General features: G+C 35.5%; 1 protein-coding gene across 2 annotated transcripts; it reads left to right on the top strand.

Moving 5' to 3' along the window:
- Positions 1 to 14,375: 14,375 nt before the first annotated feature.
- LOC143627757 (uncharacterized) lies at positions 14,376 to 17,206 on the top strand. Of its 2 annotated transcripts, none has more exons than XM_077097511.1 (3): positions 14,376 to 14,681; positions 15,805 to 16,005; positions 16,919 to 17,206. In XM_077097511.1, exons 1-3 carry the CDS (start codon positions 14,643 to 14,645, stop codon positions 17,120 to 17,122), a joined length of 444 nt encoding a protein of 147 aa, XP_076953626.1. In that variant the 5' UTR covers positions 14,376 to 14,642; the 3' UTR covers positions 17,123 to 17,206. The 2 variants fall into 2 exon arrangements, with proteins under 2 accessions (XP_076953626.1, XP_076953625.1); XM_077097510.1 differs by lacking the exon at positions 14,376 to 14,681 and adding an exon at positions 14,790 to 14,937.
- The last annotated feature ends 3,293 nt before the right edge of the window (positions 17,207 to 20,499 follow it).

Genomic DNA, 20,499 nt, shown 5'->3' with positions numbered 1-20,499 from the left:
AGTGTAAAATCAACCGTTTATGTAAATACATATTTTAAAATTCTTCAAATATACAAATATATAAGTTTACCTGACGAAGTTACTAATTCTACTCGTGCAGTACACGAGTACATAATCTAATACACAATGAAGTAAGAAAAAAGGTTTGTAACGGTTTTTAACAATTGAAAACTTTTCAACTTGCAATTGCAACTAGATAAACACCAAGAATTAAAGATATTAGTGGTGTGCAACTAAATTCATTAAAAGCTAAAGGGTATTTTTAAGTTATAAAATAAATCAACTTATCCATCCCAGTGTGTGACTGTGTAGACACATTGTTCATCAATTGCTACACCGGTGAAATTATTGAATGTGGGATTATTATATAACTATAGTGATCCTTATTAGTTGGTCTAGTGGTGTGGGCGTCTGTCTTCCACAAGCAGGGTCGTCTTCATGAATACCAAAAAAAAAAAACACCAAGGCCCGGGACATGAAGAACAAAAGGCCCTAATACAAAACAAAAGTTTTTTTTTTAGCAAAATGATATAACAAAAGTACAAAAGGAATCGTGATGCTCTTTTGGGATTTTTGGAAGCAACGTTCTCGATTAACTCTTTGTAAAACATGGTCTCTACCCATTCTTCTCGATTTGTGTATTTCTTAATTATTCTTCTATTTTCTCTTTTTATGTTTTTGACTACCGGATAAGTGTGTAGAACTAGGAGGCATAATATCTAAAAAAAACAAATAATAGCATAACTAATTAGTATTTAGTAATTAACTATCAAATATTCAATTATAGTATCAATTGAAAAAAGTTAACAAATATTAAAGTTAACATTTGCAAATATAAATAATAAGTTGGCTTTAACTGATAAGCAGGTACACGCACGACACAACCTAATTCCCTAAATTGATTGTAAGCAAAACTGTATCTACTCAATTACTCATTCAACCGTTCAAATACTTATAAATGCAAGACATGATGGAATTACGGGGTTAATTGTCGTTCTTAAAAATAATTAAAAAAAGGATCAAAAAATAAAAACAAACTATTATCCTAAGGGTGGAATGGAGATGATCGGTTGGCCCGTTGGTGAACCAAATTGGCCGTTCAAAAAAAAAAAAAAGCCTATAACTATAGTGCATTCAGTATTGAATAGGTGTTGTGGTGTATATATGGCCATATGAGTCTTAAATCTAAAATTCAATCAGAATGCTGTCTTGTGTTTGTTTTATAAACTGAACAACTTTTTTAAATGCCTATTTAATTACCATAGTGAGTCCAAATTTGTTAAATAAGTGTAACCAAATTACAAACGGTACATCTAACTCATTGGCTTGGTCACTCTATTTCAAATAGCTTTTGACTACGCAAGTGTTCCTCTTATAAATTGTGCGTCGAAACTTACATGTATATACTGTTGTTGGAACTTTGAAAATATAAATGGAAGCAAGTTTCTCTCAACCATAAAGCTCATGCATATACACGTTTCGTTTAATGATCCATTCTTACACTTAAAATAAAACTCTTTTATATATAGTATGCGTGCATATGTGAGTTTTTAAGCTTGGTGTCTTATGGGTGGTCAAAAAGCGTTCTTTTAATGGGTTAGAACTTGTAATACAATTCATTTGTATGCCATACCAGGGAAAATTACATGCAAAATTACATGTACGATGTAATAGTTAGATGTATCATTGTAATTAGTTTTTAAGCATGCTATTTTATTAGTTTTGGATGGACCGCATATTAGACATCTTTAGAAGGAAAAAAAAAACTTAGTTTTAAGTATAACAATCACAAACCAATGTAACAATCACTCTCTCTCTCTCTCTGTTAAGCTGAATAAGCTATAAGATCTGCACATACAAGAGTTTGTTACGATAAGTATGGAATATATTTGGAGAATTGTTTATCCTTTATGCATGATTGTATTTGATTTACATTCTATGTAATCTTCATCCCTATTTATAGGGTTGGGTTTGTTAATGAAAAATACGATTGTTAACTTGGTAATCAGAGCCATTCTTTCTTTCTCTCTTTAACCTAGTGGCACCCACCATCTCTCCTCCCTTACCGGCAGCCTACCACCGCTGCAACAGCCCCCGTCATCATGTCCGATAACCCCGAGCCTAAAGCCACGGCTTTATACCCGGCATACTCGGTTACGAATATCAACTCCAAGATTCGTACCCTTGATGGATCCACTCTCACATACTCGCAATGGACAAAATTGTTTAAGCTTCATGCCATTGCTTATAAGGTTCTCAATCACATCAACGGAACCAAACCACCGGCTAACACCACCGATGAATACAGTCCTTGGAAGGAGATCGATGCGTTGGTTTTGCAATGAATCTATGGCACGTTGTCCAAAGAATACCTGATCGAGTACTTGAAATCCAAACTACTGCACGGTATATATGGCTCAAACTAGAAAATATTTTTCTCAACAATAAAAGTGCAAGAGCGGGTACGTTGAACCAACAATTTTCCAACCTCACCCTCAACGCGTGCTCATCTCTTGCCGACTACTGCCAAAAACTCAAGGAAATCGCAAGCCAATTAGGTGACGTCGGGCAACCGGTACTTGAATCACGACTAGTCACACAGTTAGTTCAAGGTTTGCCTCCGGAATACGCGGTAGCCGGTGCCCTCATTCATCAACTAGCACCTACTTGGGATAACGCTTGCACCATGCTCCACCATGAGGAGATGCGGATTACAAATCAGAACCAAGTTGGAAGCTCCTCCGCCATGCTAGTAGCGACAACCGAACCACCCGACTTACGGGACCAGCAAAGTTCCACTCAATCTCGAGGTGGTCGTGGCCAAGGTCGAGGTGGCCGTAACGGTCATGGATCGAACCGTGGTAGAGGTCGCGGATATAATCAACAACAACATAATTCTTGGTCAAACAAATGGCCGCCACATTGGAGCATACCACCATCACCATACCCTGCCCACCCTTTTTCACACCCACACCCACACCCACACGGCCACACCCACGGTTCTCCGCATCTTCTTTCCCACAAGCCCAAGCCCACTATACTAACTACCAACAGCCCAACCCAAGCCCATACTATTCACAACCCTCTTCACAAGCCCAACCACCAGTTTCTGGACCACCACCATTTGCCGGGTACTCGGACTACACACTTTCAGACTTGGCACAGACCATGCAACAGGTTAACATCAATCAACATGATCCGTGGCACATGGATTCCGGAGCTTCCACGCATCTCACTTTCCCCACATTTGTTAAATTTCACCGTTTTATCTCCACTCAGGTTAACCTTAAAATAAAAGCCTTTCGGTGTGACCTAGGGGAGAATTTGACAACAATGAGTTTAAAAATTTTGCTTATCTCCATGGCTTTATTTTTCGTTTTTCGTGTCCTTAAACGTCCCAACAAAATGGACGATCTGAGCGCAGGATCCGACGATTAAATGACATCGTTCGGACACTTCTCACCCATGCAAACCCCCCCACTTCCTTCTGGGTTGAGGCGCTCCACACCGCCACATATCTTCACAACATATTACCCACCACACGCCTTTTCTACTCCACACCCCATTTTGCCCTATACTGTCTGACATCCAACCTACGACCACCTACACGTATTTGGATGCGCGTGCTACCCAAACATCGCCTCCACCCAACCACACAAACTTCACAACCGCTCCGTTCGGTGTGTTTTTCTCGGATATCCCACCGAATTTCGTGGGTATCGTTGTTTCAACCTGGCCACGGGCAAATTTATTATATCGCGCCATGTAACCTTCGATGAACTCACTTTCCCCTTCCACGAACAATCCACGCCCCAGTCATACACATTTCTCGAGGACCCACCTACCTATTTTCCTTTCAATCCTTTTACCTACACCTATAATTCCCATCCTCCACCTACTGTTCCTCAGCCTAATGCCCCATCTGATCCCCCCAAACAATACAACAACAAACATTAACAGTCCACATTCACCATCCTTGGCCCAATCATGTTCTCAACCACAACCCTTAGCCCGATCACCCTCCACACTCAATCAACAAACCTCTAGCCAAACAAATAGTCAAAACCACATGCCTCCACCCACTATTACACATCCAATGATCACCCGAGCTTGTGCCGGCATAATCAAACCGGTCGCCCGACTAAACCTACACACCACTACCAACCCCATCATCTCACCTATCCCAAAAACATATGCTATTGCCCGGTCGGATCCAAATTGGCGCGGTGCCATGGAAGATGAATTTAACGCTTTACAGAAAAATGACACATGGGAATTGGTACCGCGTCCACATGATCACCCAGTTATTATGTGTATGTGGCTTTTTCGATACAAATACCGGGCTGATGGTACGTTAGACCGGTATAAAGCCCTACTTGTTGTAAATGGGAAATCTCAAACAGTAGGGATTGATTATGATGATACTTTTAGTCTGGTTGTTAAACTGGCTACCATTCGTACTGTGCTTAGCTTAGCCGTTTCACGTAAATGGCCTACCCATCAGCTTGACGTTAAGAATGCCTTTTTGCACGGAAATTTAGAAGTAACCGTTTACATGCATCAACCCCCGGGATTTGTTGATAAAAATGCTCCGACTCTTGTTTGTCGGCTCAAACGGTCTCTTTATAGTTTAAAGCAAGCACCTCGGGCATGGTACAACAGGTTTTCATCTTATATTGTGGCACACGGGTTTTGAAGTAGTAAGTGTGACAACTCGTTGTTCGTTTACGCTCACGGGGGTAAATTAGCCTATCGACTACTTTATGTGGATGACATTGTTCTCACAGCTTCGGATCTGAAATTGCTAAGTACGATTATTAATACACTTTCTCGGGAATTTGCTATGAGTGACCTTGGTACACTGCATCATTTCTTAGGCATTAATGTCACACGTGACACCTCTGGTCTATTTTTATCTCAGTCTACATATGCAAAGGATATATCGAGCGTGCCGGACTGACAGAGTGTAAACCGTGTGCCACACTAGTTGATACTGGAGCAAAGTTAAGCGCCACAGATGGCGACTTGTTACCCAATGGTTCGGATTATCGGGCTCTCACGGGTGCTTTACAGTATCTTACTTTTACTAGGCCCGATATCACATATGCGGTTCAACAGGTGTGTCTTTTTATGCATGCTCCTCGTGACAAACATTTATTATTTATGAAGAGAATTATTCGATATATTAGTGGCACGATCGAATATGGAATTCATATATCTTCGTCACGGGTTGGGGACTTGAAGGCCTACTTTGATGCGGACTGGGGTGGTTGTCCGGATTCCCGACATTCCACCTCGGGTTATTGTGTGTTTCTTGGTGATAATTTGATCTCATGGTCTTCAAAACGACAACCGACTATATCTCGATCGAGTGCAGAGGCTGAATACCGGGGGGTGGCCAACGCAGTTTCAGAAACTACTTGGTTATCTTCTTGTTGAATTATATGCTCCGCTATCTAAAGCTACTATCGTTTATTGTGATAATGTTTCGGCCGTATATTTGTCTCAAAATCCGGTTCAGCATCAACGGACAAAACATGTCGAGATTGATATACACTTTGTTCGGGAAAAAGTCCGCCTTGGACATGTTCGAGTGCTCTATGTCCCTGCCGCTTTCTAGTATGCCGATATTTTTACGAAGGGTTTATCCCGTCAGCTATTCGAGTCCTTTCGTGATAGTTTAAGCGTTCGTAAAACCACCGCTCAAACTGAGGGGGAGTATTAACCGACAAGAGTTTGTTACGATAAGTATGGAATATATTTGGAGAATTGTTTATCCTTTATGCATGATTTTATTTGATTTACATTCCATGTAATCTTTATCCCTATTTATAAGGTTGGTTTTGTTAATGAAAAATACGATTGTTAACAGTAAATAGGTGCACAATATATGATTGGGGATTTGAGATGTAGCCCATGCCAATAATTTGAGAAGTAGCCCATGAAATAATTTGTTTGATATGTATTTAAACTATAAAGTCGTAAACTGATATTAGTATGGCTGGTAATTAATTCAGCTCTTCAAACTACTTGGCCCAAAAAAGGTTATCCACGATAAAATTAGCCCAAGTAGACTAGACAAAGAAAGTCCATTTAACAAATGAAACCGAAAGTTAAATGCCCAAATTCACTTCTCTAGCCTCCAATCCCATAATTCCCTTGTCTTGAGCCATGCTACCTAGAGGTGTACAAAACTGGTTTTAAACCCAAACCGAACCGGTTTATAAACCGAACCGGTTTGATCAACGGCTTGTCAAAACTAGTTTAGAAGCAATATAGGCCGGCCTGGTCACGTCGGTTCCGTCCGGTTTATAAACTGGTTTAACCAGTTTTAAACCGGTTTGGTAGATCATAAGAACCGGTCCTGAAACTGACAGTTTGGGTCGGTTTGGAAACCGGTTTGGGTGAAACTGGTTGTTTTTTACCCCTCTAAAGCTACCCATGAGCGTGGCAAGTTGGCAACTACACCCTATTATTCAATAGATGGGTTAATTTGTACTAGTAGGTGTGCCCGCGCGTTACGACGGGGCATAACGAGGAGTCGATTTGTAATGGGTCAGCTAATGTTTTTTTTTAAATGACAAGAAATTAGAGGACTAAAAAGTCCTTTTATAAAGTCCACTTAGTAAAGATTGACACAACCATTCAAAAAGTAAAGCTTGACATAAAATTGATTTTCTCTAGTGATTTTCACATACACCGTATGCATACATATAAATTATAATGGATGTCGCTATATGTAACTGGAATTTTGAAAATGTTAAAAACTTTTTAAATCTACCCTCATATGAATACTTTACTTACGGAGGTTGTTGTAGTGCGACTAATATGGAGTTCATTAACAATGGAAACGATAAGGTCATGCTTCAAAACTAAAACCCCGTTATTCCGACCCATTTTTATATATTTTAAACTTTTAAAGCCAAAAAAAAAAAAAAAGTGGAACAAAAAGTTGTAACATCACAAATTTCCATTTCAACAACTCAATTTGTAAATTGCAACACAAGATAAACATAGAGGCTGGACTGCACCTACAAAACACTACCATTGGTTTACAAAAGAATGTTTCTTGTTCCCAGGAATCACACATCAAAATAGATGCAATGTTGAAACTTCGAGAATGCATTTAGAATACACACACATGTGACCTGTTAGATTATTTGATCTGGTCAATGATGTCAGATATGACAGCGTCCATCTCCAACGCCTTCATCGGTCCAGATGGGTTTTTCATATCCTGCATATAACAAACATGATAAACTTTGATTCCATGTTAAGGTATGACAGGGTAGAATCTAGATCTTAAAATGCTTATAACTTTGTAATGTGTAAGTACAATGATTGGGTAGCTGATGAAAACAAATGCAGGATAAAATGTCACTTTCGTCCAATTTATAAAAATTCAATAAACTATAATGTGTTTTAATTATGAATGCAACACATTTGACTACTTTCAACCTGTTTGACCAATTCCTACTTAATTTAAGATAATAAAAAAACTAACAATCCAAATCAACTCAGTCATAGGTAAACGGGTCAAACAGCTACATGCATTAACATGAAATACAAAAAATGGACGCCATTAATTTGAACAAGAAAACTTCATTATCAAAAGCAATAGATTAAAGTCGGTGATGAGATTACCAGAAGACTGGCAACTTCTTCCCACCTTCTTCATGAACTTCAAAGCATCCCCTTCTCGCCTCAAATGATAAGGAACCATGTAATTTTGTCTATTAGTCATTGACAACAAAATGCATTCGGGTAATTTTCAAAAGAAAAGGCTGCAAAATATATAAAAGCACTTAACAATTCGATAAAACATGAAACATGCATACCTTTTCCAGATTAACAGTCATATTAATGCCAGATGCAATACTCTCTAAATCATTTTTCTCCTTATCAGCCATTATTTCAAACTGAATGCACTGTTTGCTGATATACATGGATAAAACTACATATGAAAATTTTATATGAATAAACACAAAAGTTAAAAAGTATGTGTTTCAATATGTCATTAAATACATGCCCCATGTTCAGGTTCGTTAATTCAACCCAACATGATTGCCACTAAATCATACTGCTTAAAACCCTCTATTTCCAAATGAGTTTATAACGCTCTTTCAAAGATGGTTTTCAAGTGACACGAGTAATCAAGATGACAATGTGAGACTAAACCGCAGCCCTAAAAAAGTCACCCGTAACTCAACAATCAATAATTTCAGAAAGTAAATAAATAAAAGGTATCATTCTACATATTAATACCAATTATAGGGAAAAAAATATGGTCACTAAGGGTATCATTTTTAAAAGCATAAATATGTTTATCATCTCTTTTTACAAAAATGGTTACCAGAATTTTTTAAAAGCATACATATTTTTAAAAGCCAGTTTAGTATAGTAAACTAAGACGACTAAATTTTAATAAGAAATTTATAAAATATCTAAGTCAGAATTGATCCACTGAAGCCCATGCAAGTTCAAGAAGTCAAATATAACAACAATTCTTAAAAATAGGAAAAAAACAAGTTTGACTTGATCCAACCTTCCAAAGTTAGCAAGTTGGTTTTCCATTTCATTTGACTCTATGGTAGATTGACCAATACCTTTAGAATAATTCAAATCTTTTAAAAAAATATAACAATACGTCTTATTTTTAGGACTGTTGATAGCTCTATAAATTCAATATTGCCCCTAGAATTAACTAAATTTAGTAGAAGGCATAAAGATCCCACAATTTGTTTTGTAGTCTATTAAAATAGAGTATGGTTTGTCAAAATCTTGTTGCAGCATTTGGTGTAGGACAAATTATGGCAAAATAGAATTCAAAAGCCAAAGTTGACTCATTTGTTATGGATAAAACCCAACAAAGCATGCACATTTATACGTCAAAGTTGGATCATTTGTTGTAAAGGCTGACCAACTACAAACCCGATGAAATCCACAATGTGAGAGTTAGTTTTTTCTACCAAAACAACAAGTTTACATTGAATAAGATAACGCTCGCAAAAAAAGGGAAAAAAATCATATTTGACTTAAAACTCAAACTTGTCCAAACTTTCAAACTTACCAGATGGTTTTCCATTTCCATTTCACTCAACTGTAGATTGACCAAAATATCCGCCCATGAGCTATTTCCACGTGATACCAAAAGACTCAAATAGAAAATTAAAAGGCAACAAAGGTTTTAGAGTGGATCAAAGATAAGGAATAATGTAAAAGTTCCCTAGTGGTGTTAAATGAATCATGTTTGTGGGTGCCTGTGACAGAGTATCAAAATCTAAAAATAACTCATTCTTTTAAAAACTGCATCACAATAATGGCAATATTATGTTGTTCATTACGTCTAGTACTTGTCTAAATCAAATCGTTATACCAATGAGATTCAGTTCTTTTAAAACGTCAATTCAATACACATTATAAAAATCATTATATGCCTAAACAGCACCTTGCAAAAACATATTTCATGTTGACAACTCTTCGCCCCATTTCAATTTATGGGTAATAACTTGCTATTTGAAAGTAACCAATATAAACGTGACAAAGTTTATTGCTAAAAAGAATGATGCACAGTAAAAAGATTAGCTAGGTTGAAATTTTAACAACTAAGTCATCTAAACTTAAGTATTTACAGCTAGATAAATCAGAATCATATAATTTGTACTCTAATTTCAAATCTGACTAAGGTTTACATATATTATTAAAAAATGTGGTTGATGAGTGTTTAGGATCAACCAAACTTGGTCCCTATCAAAATGAGGCATTTGATAAATTATTCATCAAGTCTATTTGCCACATACTAATTTTATCACTACTTAAACCACATACCTGATAACCGTTCTATCTTTAAAGTACTATATCACTGGAATATTAGTAAAGCTTCAAAACATCCGACTTTGTTGAGGTTATTAAGTTCTTTGGTACCTCAAACCAAATATAGAGTTATATATATGCTACATAAACGTTAAAAAAGCCAATAATATACCTCGGCTCATGATCTGCGGGTTCCTCTAAATCCTCATCAATTGCATCAATGATCTCGTTTTTTCAAAATATTTCTGTTCTGCATCACGATTAAAAAAATAGAATAAATTAAAAGTTTAGAACTTTTTAAAGTATCACAAAAGTTGTAAGACACATACCAATATAAAGTGACCCAAAAGCAACGATTTAATGCAGCGGTTATTGCACTGAGTACGGAACATGTCCAATTCCCCATCCCACTGTCCCACATTGCACATTGTGAACTTCTCAATTCATCAAAACACTGAAAGAATTTATCAAATTCAACCATAAAAACATCATATTATAAAAAAAAAAGTGCATACCAACCACCAATTTTCTTTGTAGGTTTAGCCGGTTTCAACAATTTATGAGCACTAACATTAAAAAATGGGTAAGTAAATCAATCTCATGTATCCCGTTAGAAAAAATTCTTGACAAATGACACACAAAAGGTATATAAAACCAAAAGTACATACAAAATAAATGTTATGCAATTGTCATTCAAAGACATAAAACTTGTACCATTGCGTTTGACATTCACCTCCAATATCTTCAAATTCGTAAATCAACCTAAATTAGCAAGAAATATAAATTAACAAGTTCTCTTGGAATGAGTTGAAAGCAAAAGCATGAACAACTTACTCAACTGCCAAAGAAAATTATATTATGTCCATATAATATAAAATTATAAATCTAAATGAGCTAAGATTGTTGGTTTGCATCCATTTTCAGCCAGCCAATAATCAAACAGAATCATGAAAAGTTATAATAGAAATGTTAACTCCCATTAAATAAATCGATCACCGATTGGAGAAAAATCAGTAGATAATTCTACCTAATTGAGCATCAAATCCTGTAATCCTAATCCCAGTTAAGTAATTCCTAATTCCAGGCATTTTATTAATCCCATTAGCACAGCTTAATTGGCTTCAATTCATGCCACATTGAAGAATCAAACACTATGAAAATTACCTTTGAAGACAGAGTTCGCCTAATCTACGTTCAGACGTCGGAGAATTATCAATTGGACTGTAACAACCAATTAAATATCAAAACCAAAATTCGCAAGTAAATAAAAGAATCACAAATATTCAAACTCACATCACAGCTTATAGCGGTGTCGTTTTAGTGTTGCTTCCATTGACTGGGTAAGAGAACTGGAATATAAGTTTTCTAAATGACTCACTTAAAGCAATTTTTTTTTTTGTGTAGACATGTTTTGACTGAACTGAAAAGATACTTTTTAAAAATGTTTCGTTAAGACCTAAACTCATTTTCACTCAAACTCAATGGAAACTAATGTGAATCGACAGCCAATTCAACGCTACCCATTTGTTTTTACATTTTTATTACTCCTTAAGCCTAATCTTTTGATTGTCGTTCTCCCTTGCAATACACTTTTCCGCTATTCCTTTTTCCAGACACAACTCTCGACTTGTCCATGATTTTGCTCTTGCATAAGCTCAACTATTTAAGCTTGCTTTTCGAGTCACAAACTGCCTAGTGTAAAAAATGAGATGAATACGTACACTAAGAGTTAAGCTTCACTCGTATTCTTATGAGCTCAAGCCCAAATTAATACTAGTTTGACTCAATTTGTTTGTTTTAACATCCATAAATTACTAAGGGTGGAGGAAATCGTCATTCTTGTAGTTCCCATTAGTCATTTTCTCATCCCAAAACCTTTTATTAAATAAAAATAAAATATTCTTAGATTGTACACTGAGACGGTTTGATAGTAGTCTAGACATATCTTTCGACATCACTCTATGCACACACCTAAATCTTTCATCCCGCAATAGTGGTACCATGTAGGTGGACAGTTTTCATTCCCACAGATACCATCATGAATGCCACCTCACCAATCCGTTCGTGTCCTGAAGTCAATTTATCGACCACTAATAGTTTTTTTTTTCAATTAAACTAGCTTTTAAACCCGTGTATCATACGTGATTTGTTAAATGATAAAAATTAATAAGGTTCATTATTTGAAATAAATATACAAAATTAGAGGTAAAAAAGAAATGAATTGTATATTACAAACAATAAAAAGTCTAGAATCTCAAGTTTACTAATTTGAGAAAATCTTTTTACATACAACATGTGTAGTTTTATCATAAATAGGTATTATTCAGTATTATTAGGACTATAAACATAATCAACATTTTTTATTTTATGTTTCTAATTTTTATTTTTTTTTAAATTCAGTTTAATAATTTAAACATTAACAAATCTCGTATATTACACCAGGTCTAGAGGTAGATGAAATAAACAGATGATAAAATGACTTTATTTAGGTTTACACGCCTAACCTAATTTATCTTATAATTATCTAAGGGTATATTGGTTTTTAACGATCCCAACTATTGCCTTTTGGTTACTGATGGTCCCGGGTCCCAATTAATGAATTGGCTACTGATGGCCCCAACTTTTAAAGAATTTGTTTCTAACGGTTCGCGACTGACAGAATCCTAACGCCGTTAGTTTTAGGTCGCCGGAAAAACAGTTTTGGCTGGAAAACTCAATTTTTTTCCCCGAAAACTCAACATTTTCATCCCAAACATCTTGGTAACTTTGTATTGGACCTTTAGGAACCTTTTTCAAGCCAAAGCCCCAATTATTGAGGTCGTCGGAAACCCTAGAACCATCGTCGGAATCAGTTGATGGTGCTTAAGTGGTGGCAGTTGGTTAGCGGTGAGTCAATTGGCGGTGTTTAGGTGGTGTTTTCTGAAAACAAATTTGAATTTTTCGGCCAAAAACGTTTTCCCGGCGACCTGAAACTAACGGCGTTAGGACTCTGTTAGTCGCGGATCATTAGGAACAAATACTTTAAAAGTTGAGACCATCAGTAGCCAATTCATTAGTTGGGACCAGCAGTTATCAAAAGGAAATAGTTGGGATAATTAAAAACCAATATACCTTCTCTAAGTTATAACCTTTTTATCAAAATGGTTTTGACCCATGACGTATAAATAGATGGGATAAATGAGAGAAGAGATTAGAAAATGTTAATGAAAATTTAAGCTAGAATTAAATGTAGTTAGGACAACTAAACATTATTATTTTTATTTATTAGAATAGTAAGATAAGATAAAATTTAACAAAGTTGTTAATTAGAAAAAACCAAAAAGCAAGACAATTTCCAATACATATATAAGAGAAACATATATAATCACTATGATTGCACACTCTAATAGTCTAATATAATTTAAGACAAAGCATTATCTACAACAATTATTTTCAAGAAACAATTCAGTTGAAAATGAAAGAAGCTTAGATCCAGGTAAGACAACAGTAGGTAAAGCAACAGGCTCGTGCCTCTCTCTTTATAGGAAGGTGCAACTTTCAGATGTGAACCACTACCAATAACGGATCATATTTACTAATTTGTGATCTGATAGTGAAATCTAAGAACCCTAATTTCAAAAAGGTAACAAAAGCTGATGATCTTCGATGACAAAGAAGTGTTTTATTTAGCCTGATAACGATTTTGTCTCAGACTTTAATGATTTTATGGATCTATGGAAATCCAAGGAGTTGCAAAAAGGTAGCAATATGGATCAGTTTTCAAACTAAAATCCACTGTTGTTAAAGTAACCCTTTAAAAAAGTGAGGGAGTGGGGGTGCAAAAGCATGTCTCTTTTGGGTGTGGGATGGCACACTTTTTTTAAAAATATAAGTAATAAAATGTAATATTCAGATAAATAGTTTTAACAATCGGTTCTAAAATAAGGGTAAAATAGTATTTTTACAAATTTAACGTTCAAAAAAAAAAAAAAAAAAAACATCCGTAGTATGTGTAACAGTTGAAATCAAATGTGTAATTTCTTAAAAGTTGGCACCAAATATGAAACCTTTGCATGTGATTTTCTCTTTACATGTGTTACATTTGTATTTGTTAGTTATGTGACACTGTATATTTTCAGACAATGACGTATGTATTTTGGAATGATGACATTACAAGCCCGAGGAAAGAGAAGTGACACAATGACAATTGTATTTTGGAAACCGGTGTATGCTTCTTGAAGCCTAAAATGTACATTATGTTAGCAATTCAGAATAGGAATTAAAGAATAAACACAATAAATTTGATAAATTTGCACTAAATTGATAAACTTGTTTATACAATAATGATCAATCTAATTAAAGGCCTGCTTAGGTATTTATAACCATATTAATTACATGCTAAACCCCTACACTTTATAAATATACATACTAGACATAAACTATACTTTATAAAATGACTAAAAAAGACCCCTAATATTTAGTTTTTATTTTCAACACTCCCCCTAATATTTGTTAATTATTGGAATTTTGGTGACCCGTCCCGGCCTGTAATATTTTTTTTGGAAACTCTACATTTTTGACTTCAAACACGTAAAAAAGCAATCCGACGTGTCTAGCTATTCGGTTATATGCTTACATAGCACACGCGTGTACATTGCGTGGAAATGATAAGGACCAAAATAAAGAAAGAATGATGAGTAGTCAGCAGGGGGGACTAGAATGATGATGAGGAATCTTTGTTCCTCTTTTACTGTTGCCTTTAGCAGTTCCCTATACTTTTTCATGCACACACATTGCTTTATAGTTGTGTTTTTGTGTTTATTTCAAGTGGTGTTTTGTGATGTTTTTGGATGTATGTTATGGGGCTTTCATCAGTGGATGATGACCTTGTAAGTCTGTTATTAGCATACCATGCTTACTTTCTAGAATCCCCATGTCTCTCCTCTCCCTTTCACTCATATAATTTCAAATTTATATATGTGTTTGTATGTGTTTGTGTCATTATCTTTTAAAGCTGTGTTGTGATCTAGAATTCTAGCATACCAATTTGCCTGCATTTCTCACACACAACATACCTTTTGAGACGTGTTATAATTATCAAAAATGTCGATTCTTGATATGGGTTCTTCTTTCTTGGACAATCTTGTAAGTTGTTTTTGTCTATTTTCGATTATTTAGTTACTTTAGCCCTTTTGAGATGTTTTATGGTATTATTATGATCTAAAATGTCAATTTATGATATGGGTTCTTCATGTTTGCCTATTTTTATTTATTTTGCCAGTTTAAAGATGTTTTGTGATCTAAAATATTGAATCTTGGTATGGGTTCTTCTTTCTTGGATAATCTTGAAAGTTGTTTTGTATATATTTGTTTATTATATCCATTCTTAAGATGTTTATGTTAGTTTTAAGATCTAAAAAGTTTATTTTTAATATGGGTTCCTTCTTGGATTATGTTGCAAGTTCTTTCCTCTGTGTTCGCTTATTTAGATATTTTAAGATGTTTTATGATCTTAAAAGGTGATATTCTATGGGTTTTTGATTTGGTAATTACTTTCCGCTTCTTTTCTTGTCCTACTTTAAAACACACACACACCATTTATCACTAGTGTCTTTAACTCTCTATTTTTCTTTATCTTTGGTGTAAATGATTAGGGGCGCAAATCTTTAAAACAACGCGAACGTAACACAAGTTTCATGGATCTGGGTATAGCTAAACGGCCATGTCTGCTTCGGGTTAACCCCATAAACACATCAAGGGAAACATATGGAGTTCGGGTTAACCAGTTTAACTTATTCAAAAAAAAGAAAAAACAAACAAAACTTGTGTTATGTCATAACTCATAACTTAAAAGTAGTTATTTATGCCAAAATTTCAAAGTTAAAATCGAGACTGGTGTTGGGTTTTCACTTTCAAAGTTAACATATGGAGTTCGGGTTGACCGGTTTAACTTATTATATGAATTTTTCTCTTTGATAAATCTCACTTCTTGATATTTATCTCCACTCACAGGAAATGAAAGAAGCGGAGGTGATTCAACTTAAAGATGACAATAGGGAGAATAGAAACAACTTGATGACCGAAAATGTGGGAATCAAGTCTTTTGACTTAGAACCCGAGCTTGACTTTTACCCGATTCAACACCCAACCGAACCCTCCCATGAAGACCGGCCCGTCCAGTGTCCGATGCCTCATTCTTCCAACCTCATCAGTGTAATCTATCCCCCCTTTTCTACTTGTTTTAGATGGTGTTTTGATACACATCTTAGAAATCTTTCCATCATATTTATTAAACACAACTAGAAGATTGTGTTTAAATTAGGGGTGTGAATTTTTAAAAACACATGAATCTAACACAAAATTAGTGGGTTTGGTTTTATTCTAAACGGTTTCGGGTCAAACCTGTGCACACATTTAGCTAAAGGGTCGTTTTCGGGTCAACTTGGCAGGTTTACCGATTGACCAGTTTAACGCGTTTGATTTTATACTTTTGTTAAATTGTGTTTTGTATCTTAACTTAAACTAATTGGATAATTTATGCCAAAGTTTAAAAGATGAGTAAATATCACCGATGGTTCCTATGATATGCTTAAATTTCGGTTTTGGTTTCCGATTTTGCCAAAGTTTAAAAGATGAGTAACTTTGCAATTGCAAACTTTTGGTCTAAAATGGCAATTTCTCAAAGTAGGGGGCAAAAATCGAGATTTGAACATATCACAGGAACCATCTGTTTAATTACTCTTATAAGATAAAGAAGAAATATGTATTAAGATTATGGTTTAAGCATAACTTTTTTACATACATTTGTATTTTTTGTTGTGATTTTGTAGTTTTAGAGTATTTCTTTGTAAAAATATAAAATAGTTAGAGTTTGGGCTTAAACGGGTTGTGTTCATGTCAACCAGCTAAAACTAGTGTTGTGACCGGGTTCATGCAACCAACTCAATTTCCGGTTCCATGACACATTTTCGATTCATGTCGAGTTCGACCCATCAACTCACGAGCACGACCCGTTTAAAACCCCTGGTGTGGATTCATTTTTGCAATTTCAAGTAATACTAATATCAAATAGTCGAGCTTTTGACCAATCCTATTATTATATGTTAACAATTACATTCATATACAGGATGAAAGAATGCAAGATGATCGGTTATTTGACCGCAAGAGGCCCGAAGCAAAAATGCTACTCCATAAAGAAAATAATGAACTAAAAGCTATAGGTCCGCCCGTTAGAATGGTCCGCAAGAGGCATCATGATCATACAAATATCATCATACCATTGCTGCAAACACCGCCGGTTCATCCTCATTTGCACCCATACGATGGATAAAACCACCTTCGAACGCTTCAACGAGTTGACATGTTTTAATCATGAATTAAGGTTTTAGTTGCTGATCATCATGACAGTTAACTTAACAGTTTAAATTGAATTAGATGCAGTTTAGTAAAACTTTTTATATGCATATATGTGTAATAGATTATTAGCTTTTTTTTATAGTAAGGTAATTCGACGATTGACTATTAATTTGGTAACTTCGTATCCTTAATTGAGATTGTGATATGAATGGGTTGGGTGACGGATAAAAATGGGTGGGAATGAAATAAACAACCGCGACACAAACACTTATGTTGGTCACAATTGGATCTTGAACTAGAGAAAAAAAAACAGAAAAATTGGATCAGATTTCTTCCAACTTTTCTAGTTGTATTTCTTATCAAAACTTATTTGCAATAGTGGTAGGGGGTACATAATCAAAGGAAATACTCACTATATTCATAGAGTGGGAAAACTCAAACTACTTGACATACAACTTTGAGACAAAAAAAATTTCTTACATTATCCTAAATTTTCAGCCTACTACTCTAGAGTTAGACCATTTGCTACACAAGTTATCTTTTTATGTTAATATAACAACTTGGCATTCAACTTGCTTATCTATGTCTTCTGTTTTTACCAGTTGTAAAAACAGAACTAAACAACAACATGGAATCACTAACATTCACCCCCCTTGATTCCGTTCTTCAAAGCTGTCAGGTCTTCAACTCCTAGCATCTCCCTCATCTTGATAAACTTGACTCTTGGACATGCTTTAGTCAAAGTATCGGCTTTCTGTTTATCTCCACTCACGTGCTTTATCTTCACCAAATTCTATTCCACACATTCTTAGATGAAGTGATCCTTAGTATAAATATGTTTGCTTCGTCCGTGAAATACTGGATTCTTCATTAACAAGATTGCAGACTAATTATCCACACTTAATGTTATAGCTTCCAAACTTTTCTAGATATCTCCTCTAATAGACCATTCAACCAGATTGCTTGATAAGCTGTAGTGGTTGCAGCTATAAATTCAGTTTCATAAGATAATAAAGCAACTGTATTTTGCTTTTAACTACAACATGCTATTAGACTATCCCCGTAATAGAACACCATTCATGTTGTGCTGTTACCATCCATTCAATCAGTCGCATGTAAATTGTCACTGTAGCCTTCCAGCTTTGCATTTCAATTTTTCTTGAAATGAATCCCGAAGTCAATCGTGCCTTTCCTATACCTCATCACATGTTTCACAGCTTGTGAATGTGATGTCCTTAGGTACTCCATAAAACAGCTAGTAATATCGATCGCTCAACTAATGTCGGGTCGTGTGTGTGTTAAGTACCGAAGACAACCAATGATTCTTCGATCTTTAGTAGCATTAACACATTTTTAATCCTCATCTTTCCCGAGCTTTAGACCTAGGTCCATAGGACACGTCGTAGGATTTCATTCCCATAAATTTGTATCTTTGAAATCCTCGTGGCATATCCAGCTTGCTTCAAAGTGATACCCATCTTGTCTTGTTTAACTTCTACTTCCAAGTAATAACTTAACTATCTCAAATCACTCATTTCAAAGCGGTATTGCACCTGTCTTTTGAATGCATTGATCTCATCTTTACAAGGTCCTGTTATGATTAAATCATCCATATAACTCCCATAATTAACGAATTAGTCTTGGCGATTTTCTTGTATATGGCATTTCTCATAGACAACGAGTAAAACCAAGTTCTCGATCGAATTTAATTCGTCTTGCAAAGAAATTCTCCACTCCTTGCTATCTTTGGCCTCACTAAATGAACCTGGTTCATCATTAAGTAACAACAAGTCTGGGACATCAAACCGAGGTGGGTTCGGAATGTTCTGGTGTTCAAACGGGTTGTTCGAATCATGAAACTAGTTATAAGGGTTGTCCAAACCGCCTAACCAGACTGTGCGCTATTCTGAATGGATTGTCATATTCAGTTACTAGGCTGTTGTTAATGTCAGAAACATGTAAACAAAAGGCTTCTTTGTTTCGAATAATCAAACTACAAATAGATTCATACAAATTATAGAGAACAAATGGGGATGAAGCCCTAATAATAACAAAAATATTAAAGACCACATTGTGACCGTTCTATCTTATCCTTTGATATGGAAAGCACAACCTTTATAGCCACAAGATCATTCCCCAAGTGACCTTTGGAGAAGAGATGATTATGGAAGAAGAAATCCTTTGCGTGATTGAGGGATTCGTACTTGTTTTTTCATTAGCGTTCTTTTGACAAAAGAACGTCAAACAATGCTCATTAAGGCTTCCAAGTTCAAGTCTTAGCATAAAGAGTCCTTCAACTTTCTAAGACTTGTAAATTTAGTCAAACATTAACTATTTTGTCTTGGCTACTTCCGGCTTATGCCTAACAACATAACTCCTTTCACGATCTCAAGAGCATTCCATCATCATGTAAACAAAAAATGCAAATAATAAGAGAACAATTATATGAATCACATGTTTGACTTTGAATTAAACTATGTATATATTTCAACAGTTAATACTAGCCAAATCAACCCCATTAAGTTCATTTTGGACATCAACATCTCCGCTTTGATTGGGCAAGATCTGGGACGAACCAAACCCGATGGTGTGGTCTTCGTCTTCAATGGTGATCTCAACCCAATCTTCTTTGTTTGCATTGAGTTATTTGGCCCAATCCCATGGTTTTATTTTTTCAAAATGAACATCCTTGGTAACACACACTTGTTTGGTACACCATTGATTCACTTCTATCAGCCAATTTTGTTAATTATATCGTGGGTACTTTAACGTTGTCGGTACAACCGAACACTTTCAAGTGCTCCAAATTTGCTTTCGTCCTTTCAACGCTTCATACAGGGTTTTTTTCCCAAAGCTTTTGTAGGCGTTCGATTCAACATGTAAACCGAATGTCGTACACCTTCTTCCCACAACCACTATGGTAGCTTCATTGCCTTCATCATCGATCTTGTTATTCCAAGTATCGTTTAATTTCTTCATTCGACTACACCTTATTGTTGCGGTGCATACGGTGCTTGGAACCCCAATCACCAATTTTTCTTATGTCATCATTCTCATGACCTCAAAGTTTTAATGCCCGAGATGAGCATGCCAAATCTAAGCCGCCTCGTTCATTTTTTAAAATAACATAGGTTAGTAAAACAACATGAAGGCACATTGTATAGAGCCGGTTTGGAGACCTCTTGACCTTTATTAACGTTTCTTTTGATCGGTCATAGAGTAAGAGAAAAATGTTCTCAATATTTATCTTGCATCCAACCTCATCAAGTTGCCCGAGACTCAATATGTTATTACATAAATCTGGAATGTAATAAACATTTGTAATGAGTCTTTGATCACCATTTTTACACT

Source organism: Bidens hawaiensis, unplaced genomic scaffold (genome assembly GCF_021521415.1).
Source record: "Bidens hawaiensis isolate Kalapana, Puna unplaced genomic scaffold, B.hawaiensis_p1.1 tig00004733_1, whole genome shotgun sequence".
Classification (NCBI taxonomy): Eukaryota; Viridiplantae; Streptophyta; class Magnoliopsida; order Asterales; family Asteraceae; genus Bidens; species Bidens hawaiensis.
This window is presented reverse-complemented; position numbering and strand designations above follow the sequence as displayed.